General features: G+C 37.6%; 1 protein-coding gene across 1 annotated transcript in view; it reads left to right on the top strand.

The window, feature by feature from the left end:
• LOC121385456 (sorting nexin-4-like) overlaps positions 1 to 15,221 on the top strand; it is a 50,135-nt gene that overhangs the window by 20,241 nt on the left and 14,673 nt on the right. Inside the window, exons 7-10 of the mRNA XM_041516143.1 lie at positions 985 to 1,040; positions 3,587 to 3,659; positions 8,114 to 8,241; positions 10,665 to 10,845. Coding sequence (XP_041372077.1) covers positions 985 to 1,040; positions 3,587 to 3,659; positions 8,114 to 8,241; positions 10,665 to 10,845 — 438 coding nt within the window. The remainder of the gene's footprint in view (positions 1 to 984; positions 1,041 to 3,586; positions 3,660 to 8,113; positions 8,242 to 10,664; positions 10,846 to 15,221) is intronic.

Raw genomic sequence — 15,221 nt, 5'->3', positions numbered from 1 at the left:
GACTTGAACTAGTATCGGTATACTACACGTAGCTACAATTCCTGTAATTTGACTTGAACTAGTATCGGTATACTACACGTAGCTACAATTCCTGTAATTTGACTTGAACTAGTATCGGTATACTACACGTAGCTACAATTCCTGTAATTTGACTTGAACTAGTATCGGTATACTACACGTAGCTACAATTCCTGTAATTTGACTTGAACTAGTATCGGTATACTACACGTAGCTACAATTCCTGTAATTTGACTTGAACTAGTATCGGTATACTACACGTAGCTACAATTCCTGTAATTTGACTTGAACTAGTATCGGTATACTACACGTAGCTACAATTCCTGTAATTTGACTTGAACTAGTATCGGTATACTACACGTAGCTACAATTCCTGTAATTTGACTTGAACTAGTATCGGTATACTACACGTAGCTACAATTCCTGTAATTTGACTTGAACTAGTATCGGTATACTACATGTATCGGTATACTACATGTAGCTACAATTCCTGTAATTTGACTTGAACTAGTATCGGTATACTACACGTAGCTACAATTCCTGTAATTTGACTTGAACTAGTATCGGTATACTACACGTAGCTACAATTCCTGTAATTTGACTTGAACTAGTATCGGTATACTACACGTAGCTACAATTCCTGTAATTTGACTTGAACTAGTATCGGTATACTACACGTAGCTACAATTCCTGTAATTTGACTTGAACTAGTATCGGTATACTACACGTAGCTACAATTCCTGTAATTTGACTTGAACTAGTATCGGTATACTACACGTAGCTACAATTCCTGTAATTTGACTTGAACTAGTATCGGTATTTTCCTAGTGGCCTGATAACAGTTAACAATGTAAAGTTATCAGCTTAGCTACAAGGATTATCAGTTTAGTAATGTGATAAATGGTAGCTGTTCAAACTGCTTTTTATATTACATGACGTTTTTATGTATGTTGCTTTTCTCTGCAGGCTGATTCTAGACTGAAGGCTCTCAACGCGTCATTTAGACTGAAGAAACCAGACAGGTTTGTGGTATTGGGTAGATGGACGGATGGGTGGCTTGGTGGATGGAGGGAGGGAGGTATGATGATTGGTTGGTTCATGTATTTGTCAGAACATTTTGTTCAGTATTGCAGTATTTAGCTACACAATTCTAAAACATTAAATAATAGTTGCTAATCAATTTTCATATGATTTGCATCTGTTGTAATCCAGATTTTGAAAACAAAATGTTGCATCTGCTCATTTTGTATGTATGTGACTCATTAGTCGCTGAATAAAAAAAAAAAATACAGTCAACAAAATTAATTAGCGGCCAATAAATGTCAGTGTTTGCTAGTACAGTGAAACCTGTCTAAACCGGATGATACCGGGGACCTAATAAATGTCAGTGTTTGCTAGTACAGTGAAAACTGTCTAAACCGGATGATACTGGGGATCTAATAAATGTCAGTGTTTGCTAGTACAGTGAAAACTGTCTAAACCAGATGATACCAGGGATCTAATAAATGTCAATGTTTGCTAGTACAGTGAAACCTGTCTAAACCGGATGATGCCGGGGACCTAATAAATGTCAATGTTTGCTAGTACAGTGAAACCTGTCTAAACCGGATGATGCCGGGGACCTAATAAATGTGAATGTTTGCTAGTACAGTGAAAACTGTCTAAACTGGATGATACCGGGGACCTAATAATGTCATTGTTTGCAAGTACAGTGAAAACTGTCTACACCGGATGATGCCGGGGACCTAATAAATGTCAGTGTTTGCTAGTACAGTGAAACCTGTCTAAACCGGATGATACCGAGGATCTAATATTTCTCTGATTGAGACCGGATCCGGTTTTAGAGGATCGCATTTTAGAATTTATAACACTCGGGGACCATGGAACGTGGCTCGTTTTGACAGGATTCCAGTTTGTTCGTGGTCCGGTTTAGACCAGGTTTACTGTATTATTAGGGAGCAGGACGTAGCCCAGTGGTACAGCAGTCGCTTGTTGTGCAGTCTGTGTGGGATCGATCCCCGTCGGTGGGCCAATTGGGCTATTTCTCGTTCCTGCCATTGCACCACGACTGGTATATCAAAGGCTGCGGTATGTACTACCCTGTCTGTGGGATGGTGCATTTAAAAGATCCCTTGCTGCTATTCAAAAAGAGTAGCCCATGAAGTGGCGACAGCGGGTTTCCTCTCTCAATATCTGTGTGGTACTTAACCATATGTCGAACACCATATAACCGTAAATAAAAATGTGTTGAGTGCGTCTTTAAATAAAACATTTCTTTCTTTCTTTCACTGTATTATATAATGTGTCACTGTATTATATAATGTGTCACTGTATTACATAATGTCCCAAACTGCGTATACCATCGACAAAAACACGAATACGATATTTACGGAAATACTATTCTACATTTTTCAGCTACAATACGTGAAACGAAATAAATAGCAATCAAGTAACGTAAAAAATCAACAATGTGGACGTAAAACAAATCCATTCTAATAAATAAAAGTGAAACACCCTGTGTCAAACAGGAAAGGGTGTGACGTTTCTAATTGTGTTCAGGCGCATGCGTTTGCAAAAAGTATCATACTGTGCATGTGCGGTTCGTCATTTTTCCATTTTTAAGGCAACTACATGAAAAAATATATGTTTCTTAATTATGCACAGTTGCCAAACACTTAATTTATTAATATCTTTAAATTTTATCAACACACATCGCTCACACTTGATGTCAATACTGATAGGCATTACGTTCATACCTGCGAATAGTTTGTAAAATATCTTTTTTTTTAATGAATTGATTCTAAATTAACACAATTTATATAATCAAAATTATTTACAACTGTTATGAATGGATTATGAATACTATTTACTACAATAGAGGCACAAAAACGTAGCATACCTTTTGCAGATCGAATATAATAATTGAAAACAAAGTCTTACAACAGGGGTCTTAAAAATCGTAAAAATTAAATTCTTTGGCTTTGTTGATCTGGCACGTGTGAGGTCATGTGACACGCACCAAATGTTAATTCATCTTTTTCCATTTTAAGTCAATTTCTACGAGTTATGTGGACCCGATATCGGTAATTTTAAGGAATAAACAAAAAGACTTAGTAAAATTAATGGTTTTAGGGGTTTGTAAAGTTTTGTATTTAGATACTTACTTTTCTCAACTTTATTGTTTATAAAAATGTTCCTGAACTGTGAAGAAAAATCTCATAACTGAACATGTCGATGAGAACAAATCGGATGTTGATTGCACGAACCGTGCATGAGAAAACAAAGTGAACGGAATTTGAAGCATAACGCTGTTAGGGTTGTTGATGATATAATGTGTCACTGTATTATATAATGTGAGCCGGGTTTGAGATTCTAAACATTGTTTGAATAAATTTTGACCAGTGATCCACATGAAACTTATATGGTTTGTAATACAGTAAAAACAAAGGTATTTTATACCATATATAAAGACAAATGCAAAACATATCTACAGGTCCGTAGTTAATTTTGTTGAGTATTTTTCTATATAGTAACCTCCATTGTTATTGCCTGGATGTTTCTTTTCCAGAAGATTTGAAGAAATAAAGAATTATAGTAATGAATTACAGAACAACATTTCCAACATCCTCAAGATAAGAGCTGTGAGTTGATAGTAGTTTGTTTTCTTGCTCTTGTTCTTGTTTGATTTGTTTACTTTTTAACAGGGAGGAGGCATTTTTTATAATTGAAATTATACATTACTTGCATTTTATTGTTTAAATTATCCATTTCCATACATCTAAAATCTTTTTTATTTATTATTTTTTTATTATTTTTATTTTTATAAATATTTATTTCCCCCAGTCCATTCTGACCATGTCACGGTTGGGGAGCCTTGAATTCATGGCCTTACATCAAAATGATATAATTTATATACAAGTACATACATGTATATCTAATTTGTGGTATAATAATGTTATATAGTCATATATAACAATTTGATACATAAATGCATTTGTAATGTTTCTGTGTAAATTAAAGATTGGTAAAAAACAAAACAAATTGCTATGACGCATAGAATGGAAAGGACTGGGAAATATAGGAGAAGAAGAAAGAAGATATAATGGTTAAAACACATAATATTAAATAAATAAATAAATAAATAAATAAATATCAATTCCTGTTTCAGTCAATATCCATTCTCGTATTGATTCCTAAATGTGGTTAACCTTGTTACAGTCAAAGAAAAGATGTTGTAATGTTTCACATGAAGCTTTGTAGAAGTCGCAAGCATTAGAATCCACGTAATGTATCATACACAAAAATGTATTAGTACATGTAGTTAAGATTCTGTGTACTATACTGAAACCATGATAATGTTGTGTCTTTTGCACATCGAAAAGGAATCACATAATACTTTCTGGTCATCCTGGTGTTTGTAATACCACGAAAAGCATTTTTGTTATTCCAAAATAGCACATACTACTGAGGAGTAACGGTTGGGGAGTCCAAGTTCTAGTCTGTTTTTTCGGGTGTTTCCATGTTTCAGCATTACAGGTTTATATATTAACCAAACTTAGTGTCCAGTTGTACATGTTGGAACTAGGCTCTGTAACTTTAATTATGATACATTTTGTTGTGTGTCAACTGGATATAATTAAATTTCTGTTACTTTCATTACAATATAACGTCATCTCATTGGTCCAGCCGCAGCAACGTGAGTTTGTTCATTACTCGATGAATGTAAAAATAAATTATGTTATCAGGGAATGTCATATCTAATGATGTCACTTTATACCCTGTCTTATCTAATGATGTCACTTTATACCCTGTCTTATCGGGGAATGTCATATCTAATGATGTCACTTTATACCCTGTCTTATCTAATGATGTCACTTTATACCCTGTCTTATCAGGGAATGTCATATCTAATGATGTCACTTTATACCCTGTCTTATCTAATGATGTTACTTTATACCCTGTCTTATCGTGGCTAGCTCTGGGTTAGCAGAACATTTCGCCAAATAGTCGACTCAACTAAAAAATGGCAGAAACCAAATTATTTTCTAAAAATATAATTTATTTCATAAAATTATTTCGCCAAATTAAAATTAATTCGCCAGTTGTTTTTGAAATTTGCAATTGGCGAGTTCCAAAACTAACCCTGTCTTATTGAGCGTTATTGTTTAAGAACCAAAAATAATTCAGAATAAAATATGAACTTCTGGCTTTATTATTAGTATGTTTAAAATTTAATTATAAGTATTGTTTGGGGTTTTTATGTACATCTGGGTATGAACAAACAAAAATCATCTGCAAACGTACATGTGTGTGTGAAGGTCATCACTGATTCACAGTTTGAGGATATATAATTGTTTTCATACCCTGTTGAATGTTAAAGAAATCATAGATGTCTGCACTACATGTATCTCAAGATACTGAAATCTTGTTTATAGCTTTATTATGTACAGTTACAGGTCAAGTTTGACTTTCATGGGGAGAAGTTTGTTTTTGTTTAACAACACCACTAGAGCAAATTGATTTATTAATCATTGGCTATTGGATGTCAAACATTTGGTAATTTTTACATAATCATCGGCTATTGGATGTCAAACATTTGATAATTTTGACATAGTTTTAGAGAGACAGCCTTTGATATACCAGTCCAGGGGTTGAATTTCAATTTTTGGGGGCATGGCAAGTTAAACCGTCAGTTTAATAACAAAAATTAGGGCACCAAAGCAAGTTGGAGGGACACCAAAGCAAATTTTTCCTTCAAAAGAGGGGCACAAAATTAGAGCAACTTACTTTCTATCAAGTTTCTCAGACCAAAATTATTTCATCTTATGGCATTGGACTATGTTCAACATAATGACTTCTTAGCCAGAACACCTAGGGTTGAACAACGTGTCCACTATAGTCTGATATATCTATTCCTTTTACAAGAACAAATGTGTTAAAAATGTCATTTATACATTCAACAATTGATTAGTTTTATTCAACTTACTGTGCTAGCACAACAAATATGCTATTCAACCTGAGTCATACCTTCACACTGCAGAATTCTCTCCCTTGCCATATATGCATAGTGCTATCCTTGCACGGGCTACCTGTAACCTCATTCTCAATTCTGCAGTCCACCTGTAAAGACACTGTTAAGCGCAGGCAAAAGTTTTTGTTAACCTGTAACTTTGTGTTTGCTTTTATTTTTTATTGTATGTTTTCTGAACATGGCATATGGTTTATTTTGGTTGGGAGTTCTTGTTGTTTCTGACTCGAGTTCCGTGGCGTCCAGTGCACAAAGAGTTTGTGTGCAGGGCGGTTGTAATGTTCAGTTACGACGCAAAGACACACACATGTTGTGTCCGGGCTGTCGGTCTTGTTCGAAAGACAATGTGACGTCGGTTCCACGTCATCTCTTGACCAGTGGGCTCAGTTCGCTTCGCAGACCTAGGTTATGTGTGTCAGCAAAATCTTGTCGGTTACCACTGTGGTAGTCAGGAAGTCAGATTTAGAGGGTAGGACCCACAAGTCTGGGGACACTTCGAAGAGTGTCCGGAAAGGAGGGAAACACAAGCATGTTGCCTCGTCGGTCCGTCTTACAAGTGATGGTACCGTCACGGCCAACACACACTCTGCAATTCCACAGCTAATAACTAGGCTCACGCCAGCCGATCGCCAATTCGCCAGGGCTGATGAAAATAACAGCTGGAGAACAAAATAATTCCCATTTTGCCAAACTGGCAAAAACAAAATCTGACATTTGGGGGTCAATGTTTCTACAAAACCCGGTCGATGTGACATTTTGTCAAATCACCTTTTTATCCTATTTTATTTTTCACGCACATGGTCATGTTTACAATGAGTTAGGTCTGACTTCAGCCACACATTTGTGTTGTTCGCTGTCACTGAATGAAATTGTAACATCTTATTAATTAAAGATCTTTTCTATGGCCTTTTACACAATTTTCAGAAACATTTTCTCAAGAAAAGGTGTGGCACGATAATCAAGTTTAATTTTTAGTTTGTGTACATTCAGTTTATCACTTATTATGTAATCTTTTCTTTTAACTTTATTAACATGCCTACATGTATATCCAAAAGAGGTTAAGGCACAAATACATGCTGTACATGTGTGTAATCGTTACGAAGAACCTGATCACTTCCGCTGTTTGTATAATCAGTCAAATCCTAAACAACATAGGCGTATGGGCTCCCTTTTTTTTTTAAAGGGGGGGGGGGGGGGGGGGGGGGTGCCTGATTTAAAGGATATGCCAAAATCTGGATGTCAACATTTATTCATATTAGCATTACTACCAAACAGCTATATAGGGTTGCAAATGAATCACTACACATTTTTACATGGAATACATGACAGAATGATGGAAATACATGGTATAAAAAGGTCTCAGGTGAGCACATTTTGCCCAAATATCTCTATCATTTTTGCTGTGGCCCATCCCCCCCCCCCCCTCCATCTCATATGCTTACCCTAAACACAATTATTTCTTTTTATTTGTTTCCTATAAAAATACGTAGAATGAACAACTAATATTAATAAAAGATCACTACTAATGGCTAAATGAGTGCGACTGAAAGCTACTTTATGAACAAAAGATAGCGGTCACAAAAATAATAAACACCATTTCTGATCTTCAGGTTACTAAATGTTGGAATGACTAGTCAAAGATTGCAAATATAATAAAAGGGTATGTTTTTGTTGAGCATATTAAGATTGAATTGTATTATTTATAGTCCTTGAGCCAGGAATCAAAATTTGGCCAATTGATACCACCTGGGGGGTCGATTGCTCATAGTGTTGGAAAACGTATGATAGCATTGCATGACTCACAGCTTTCTGTGTGTATCTACTCGTTTTGTGACACTACCCCCATTTCCACGACAGTTATATTGGCCTTAACTATTCTGTTTAGGATGAATAAAGTTACATTCACAGGATAAAGCTGATACCCTATGTCTTTAACCTGTTATTTTCTACAATGTATATAAGCACAAAAATAGATTGAAGTGAGCAACAGTTACTGATTCGACTTTTGGTAAATGTTAAAATTTGCCAATATTTTGTGATTAATAGTATTTTATTATTTATTTTCAGAAAATCTGTGATAGATTGTATGGCATCCATAAAGTGCATGCTAACTACGCCAGAGTTTTTGGCGAATGGAGCAGTATTGAAAAAGAAATGGCTGAGGCCTTACAAAGTACTGGCCACTACATGGACGTGTATGTATATCATTTGAGACACAAGGTTATCGGTCAATGCTATTACGGTATAACTTAAAATTGTCTAATTAAATTAAAACAAATTGTGTCCATATTTGTTTTCAGGTGTGAACAATCAATAGATGTTATATAACTTATAATTGCATAATTAAATTAAAACAACTTGTGCCCATGTTTTCAGATATTCATCATCAGTCAATGCTATTAAAACTTAAAATTGTATAATTAAATAAAAACATCTTGTGTCTGTTTTCAGATATCATCAATACCCTATTTCGTGTTCACATGAGTGATGTGTGAAAACCATATTTTCATGAATTGCGAAGCAAAATTTGACATAAAAATTGTATTAGAAAAAACACCATGAAAAACACCTTGCTATTGAAAACACGTAATGTCATGATATAGATCTATTTGTTCTGGTGGAAATGTTTCTCAAAATTTAGTTGACCATGGACTTTTTAAAAGAAATATGAATAAAATTCACCATTATTTACTTATTAAATTAATAATTATTGCATAAACATACCTGATAAAGTGATCATCCAAAAAACAAAAACATAACTTGAATCAAACTATAAGTTAAATTTTAACTTGCACTCAATGACAGGACCATGGTGTCACCATTCATTCCCAATCAGTTTCAAATATTTTACCAACATTACACTTCATATTCATTTTTTATAGGTACTGTTGTTTTAATTACTTTTTTCTTTTTTTTCAAATACGATTAGTTGCATTGGTAATCATAAAAATAAAACGATGAAGCGACACTGACCTCAGTAATGAGGGAGTGGGACATAGCCCAGTGGTAAAGTGCTCGCTTGATGCTCTGTCAGTTTGGGATCAATCCCCATCTGTGGGGCTATTTCTCGCTCCAGCCAGTGCACCACAACTTGTATATCAAAGGCAGTGGTACATGTATGTGCTATCTTGTCTATGGGATGGTTCATATAAAAGATCCCTTGCTACTAATGGAAAAATGTAGCGTGTTTCTTTTCTGAGACTATTACCAAAATTACCAAGTGTTTGACATCCAATAGCTGATAATTAATAAATCAATATGCTCTAGTGGTGTCCTTAAACATAACAAACGTCTTCTTTTTTCAATAATCAGATCGTAATAAGTTACAAGGGAGATATGTGTAATTGAATCATGAACTTGTTAACAAAACAAAAAAACCCTGATGTCATATAACCGTAAATAAAATGTGTTGAGTGCATCGTTAAATAAAACATTTCTTTCCTTCCTTCCTGTTAACAAAAAATAAATAAATATGATTTCTATTTTTTCACTGTAACAAAAATACAGTGAAAATTGTGACTTTTCACCAATATCACTTTTATGGTTTCTGTAGATCTATATATTTATAGATATGTATGTAATAAATGCTATTAAAATTGAGAATTCATTCATCACTGTACACTATACATGTAGTTCCTAATTGTGACATATTGCCACTTTGGTTGGTTCGCGTACTGTACATGTATGTTGTGGTTCACATATTCACTTCTAGGAATTGGTGAAGAATTAAAACAATGTGTATGTTTAATAGTAAGCCTTCAGGCTGTATTTTACACATGTTATTTTGTAATATTGTGCATTGATTTTTTTGGGGGACATGGGCATATAGCGCAAGAGACAGCCAGAGTGAATCGATTAACAAACCACCTGTTGGGACTGGTACTACAGCCAGATGCGGTCATATAGCAAAAACTGGGACGGAAATGTTCTCAATTTTGGTGTGAAAATAAATGCTTATATAATGTATGTTCGCAATGGTGTATGTTGTTAGTGCCAACGAGAACCCGTTTTATTGGCAATCTCCATTTGACGTTGGGCAATTTAACATGGATTTCAATGGCAGATGACATCTGTATAGTGAGACCATACTTTAAAATTCTGTACTAAAATTAAACCAACTTGTGTCCATGTTTGTGTTGGAGTGGGATTTAGTGGTTGAGTGCTCGCATGAGATGTTTATGTCACAGGATCAAACCACCTCGGTGGATCCGTTCAGCTGATTGGGTTTTATCTTGTTCCAACCAGTGCACCACAACTGGACAACGGCTGTGGTATGTGCTTTCCTGTATTTGGGAAAGTGCATATAAAAGATTCCTTGCATCAATCAATGCTATTATAACTGAAAATTGTATGATTAAAATTAAACAACTTGTGCCCGTGTTTTCAGATACGTGTCATCAATCGATGCTATTATAACTGAAAATTGCAAAATTAAAATTAAACAACTTGTGCCCATGTTTTCAGATACCTGTCATCACTCGATGCTATTATAACTGAAAATTGCATAATTAAAATTAAACAACTTGTGCCTGTGTTTTCAGATACCTGTCATCAGTCAATGCTATTATAACTGAAAATTGTATGATTAAAAGTAAACAACTTGTGGCTGTGTTTCCAGGTATGCGTCGTCGATCGATGGTATCCTGGATGAGACTGAGCAGTATGCGGACCAGCTGAAGGAGTACCTGGCATTTGGCGAGTCTCTGCGGTCCGTGTGCCGCAAGTACGAGTGCATGCAGTACGACCTGGAGAGGGCGGAGGATGGTCTGTCATCCAAGGCGGCACAGCGAGATGTCCTGGTGAGAAAAAACTCAATTATTACCAGGAGAGGGATGTAGACCAGTGGAATATTCAATTATTACCCAGGGAGGGATGTAGACCAGTGGAATATTCAATTATTACCCGGGAAGGGACATCCTGGTGAGGAAAAACTCAATTATTACCAGGGAAGGGACATCCTGGTGAGGAAAAACTCAATTATTACCAGGGGAGGGATGTAGACCAGTGGAATATTCAGTTATTACCCAGGGAGGTATGTAGACCAGTGGAATACTCAATTATTACCTGGGGAGGGATGTAGACCAGTGAAATACTCAATTATTACCTGGGGAGGGATGTAGACCAGTGAAATACTCAATTATTACCTGGGGAGGGATGTAGACCAGTGGAATACTCAATTATTACCAGGGAGCGAGACCTGGCGAGGAAAAACTCAATTATTACCAGGGGAGGTATGTAGACCAGTGGAATACTCAATTATTACCTGGGGTGGGATGTAGACCAGTGGAATACTCAATTATTACCCGGGGAGGGATGTAGACCAGTGGAATACTCAATTATTACCTGGGGAGGGATGTAGACCAGTGGAATACTCAATTATTACCTGGGGAGGGATATAGACCAGTGGAATACTCAATTATTACCAGGGGAGGGATGTAGACTAGTGGAATAGTCAGTTATTACCCGGGGAGGGATGTAGACCAGTGGAATACTCAATTATTACCAGGGGAGGGATGTAGACCAGTGGAATACTCGATTATTACCTGGGGAGGGATGTAGACCAGTGGAATACTCGATTATTACCTGGGGAGGGATGTAGACCAGTGGAATACTCAATTATTACCAGAGAGCGAGACCTGGCAAGGAAAAACTCAATTATTACCAGGGGAGGAATGTAGACCAGTGGAATACTCAATTATTACCTGGGGAGGGATGTAGACCAGTGGAATACTCAATTATTACCAGGGAGCGAGACATCCTGGCGAGGAAAAACTCAATTATCACCTGGGGAGGGATGTAGACCAGTGGGAAAGACTCAATTATCACCTGGGGAGGGATGTAGACCAGTGAAAAAACTCAATTATTACCAGGAGGCGTGACATCCCGGTGAGAAAAAACTCAATTATCACCCGGGGAGATACATAGACCAGTGGAATACTCAATTATTACCTGTGGAGGGACGTAGACCAGTGGAATACTCAATTATTACCCAGGAGCAAGACATCCTAGTGAAGAAAAACTCAGTTATTTCCAGGGGAGGGATGTAGACCAGTGGAAAAACTCAATTATTACCTGTGGAGGGACGTAGACCAGTGGAAAAATTCAATTACATGTAAAAACATTTAAAAACCCCAAATTTTGTGTACAGTTTTATCATGTTCTGTTACATTTTTAATTTTTTAAACTTTCATGGAGATTTATCAATTTATTTACAGAATTATTGCCTTTGAGTTTAGGAGATACAAAAATTTGTTGGGCCTGGTAGGAGACATGTATTGCTGTACTAACAGTTTGTACTACTGTAGCGGTCTGATGCGGTATACGTACTAACACTTTGTACTACTGTAGCAGTCTGCTGCGGTGTATGTACTAACACTTTGTACTACTGTAGTGGTCTTCTGCGGTGTATGTACTAACAGTTTGTACTACTGTAGCGGTCTGCTCCGGAGTACGTACTAACAGTTTGTACTACTGTAGCGGTCTGCTGCGGTGTACATACTAACAGTTTGTACTACTGTAGCGGTCTGCTGCGGTGTACGTACTAACAGTTTGTACTACTGTAACGGACTGCTGCGCTGTATGTACTAACAGTTTGTACTACTGTAGCGGACTGCTGCGCTGTACGTACTAACAGTTTGTACTACTGTAGCGGTGTATGTACTAACAGTTTGTACTACTGTAGCGGTCTGCTGCGGTGTACGTACTAACAGTTTGTACTACTGTAGCGGTCTGCTGCGGTGTATGTACTATCAGTTTGTACTACTGTAGCGGTGTACATACTAACAGTTTGTACTACTGTAGCGGTCTGCTGCGGTGTACGTACTAACAGTTTGTACTACTGTAGCGGTCTGCTGCGGTGTATGTACTATCAGTTTGTACTACTGTAGCGGTGTACATACTAACAGTTTGTACTACTGTAGCGGTCTGCTGCGGTGTACGTACTAACAGTTTGTACTACTGTAGCGGTCTGCTGCGGTGTATGTACTATCAGTTTGTACTACTGTAGCGGTGTACATACTAACAGTTTGTACTACTGTAGCGGTGTATGTACTAACAGTTTGTACTACTGTAGCGGTGTATGTACTAACAGTTTGTACTACTGTAGCGGTGTACGTACTAACAGTTTGTACTACTGTAGCGGTCTGCTGCGGTGTACGTACTAACAGTTTGTACTACTGTAGCGGTCTGCTGCGGTGTATGTACTATCAGTTGGTACTACTGTAGCGGTGTACATACTAACAGTTTGTACTACTGTAGCGGTGTACATACTAACAGTTTGTGCTACTGTAGGGGTGTACGTACTAACAGTTTGTGCTACTGTAGCGGTGTACGTACTAACAGTTTGTACTACTGTAGCGGTGTACATACTAACAGTTTGTACTACTGTAGCGGTGTACATACTAACAGTTTGTACTACTGTAGCGGTGTACGTACTAACAGTTTGTACTACTGTAGCGGTGTACGTACTAACAGTTTGTACTACTGTAGCGGTGTACGTACTAACAGTTTGTACTACTGTAGCGGTGTATGTACTAACAGTTTGTACTACTGTAGTGGTCTGATGCGGTGTACGTACTAACAGTTTGTACTACTGTAGCGGTCTGCTCCGGTGTACCTACTAACAGTTTGTACTACTGTAGCGGTCTGCTGCGCTGTACGTACTAACAGTTTGTACTACTGTAGCGGTCTTCTGTGGTGTACCTACTAACAGTTTGTACTACTGTATCGGTGTACATACTAACAGTTTGTACTACTGTAGCGGTCTGCTATGGTGTACCTACTTGCAGTTTGTACTACTGTAGCGGTCTTCTGTGGTGTACCTACTAACAGTTTGTACTACTGTATCGGTGTATGTACTAACAGTTTGTACTACTGTAGCGGTGTACATACTAACAGTTTGTACTACTGTAGCGGTGTATGTACTAACAGTTTGTACTACTGTAGCGGTGTATGTACTAACAGTTTGTACTACTGTAGTGGTCTGATGCGGTGTACGTACTAACAGTTTGTACTACTGTAGCGGTCTGCTCCGGTGTACCTACTAACAGTTTGTACTACTGTAGCGGTCTGCTGCGCTGTACGTACTAACAGTTTGTACTACTGTAGCGGTCTTCTGTGGTGTACCTACTAACAGTTTGTACTACTGTAGCGGTGTACATACTAACAGTTTGTACTACTGTAGCGGTCTGCTATGGTGTACCTACTTGCAGTCTGTACTACTGTAGCGGTCTTCTGTGGTGTACCTACTAACAGTTTGTACTACTGTATCGGTGTATGTACTAACAGTTTGTACTACTGTAGCGGTCTGCTGTGGTGTACCTACTAACAGTTTGTACTACTGTAGCGGTCTTCTGCGGTGTACATACTAACAGTTTGTACTACTGTAGCGGTCTGCTATGGTGTACCTACTTGCAGTTTGTACTACTGTAGTGGTCTTCTGCGGTGTATGTACTAACAGTTTGTACTACTGTAACGGTGTATGTACTAACAGTTTGTACTACTGTAGCGGTCTGCTGTGGTGTACGTACTAACAGTTTGTACTACTGTAGCGGTCTGCTGCGGTGTACGTACTAACAGTTTGTACTACTATAGCGGTCTGCTGTGGTGTATGTACTAACAGTTTGTGCTACTGTAGCGGTGTGCTGCGGTGTACGTACTAACAGTTTGTGCTACTGTAGCAGTCTGCTGCGGTGTACGTACTAACAGTTTGTACTACTGTAGCGGTCTGCTGCGGTGTACGTACTAACAGTTTGTACTACTGTAGCGGTCGGCTGTGGTGTACGTACTAACAGTTTGTACTACTGTAGCGGTCTGCTGTGGTGTATGTACTAACAGTTTGTACTACTGTAGCAGTGTATGTACTAACAGTTTGTACTACTGTAGCAGTGTATGTACTAACAGTTTGTACTACTGTAGCGGTCTGCTGCAGTGTATGTACTAACAGTTTGTACTACTGTAGCGGTCTGCTGCGGTGTATGTACTATCAGTTTGTATTGTAGCGGTGTATGTACTAACAGTTTGTACTACTGTAGCGGTCTGCTGTGGTGTACGTACTAACAGTTTGTACTACTGTAGCGGTGTATGTACTAACAGTTTGTACTACTGTAGTGGTGTATGTACTATCAGTTTGTACTACTGTAGCAGTGTATGTACTAACAGTTTGTACTACTGTAGC

This window comes from Gigantopelta aegis, chromosome 11 (assembly GCF_016097555.1).
Source record: "Gigantopelta aegis isolate Gae_Host chromosome 11, Gae_host_genome, whole genome shotgun sequence".
NCBI lineage: Eukaryota > Metazoa > Mollusca > Gastropoda > Neomphalida > Peltospiridae > Gigantopelta > Gigantopelta aegis.
This window is presented reverse-complemented; position numbering and strand designations above follow the sequence as displayed.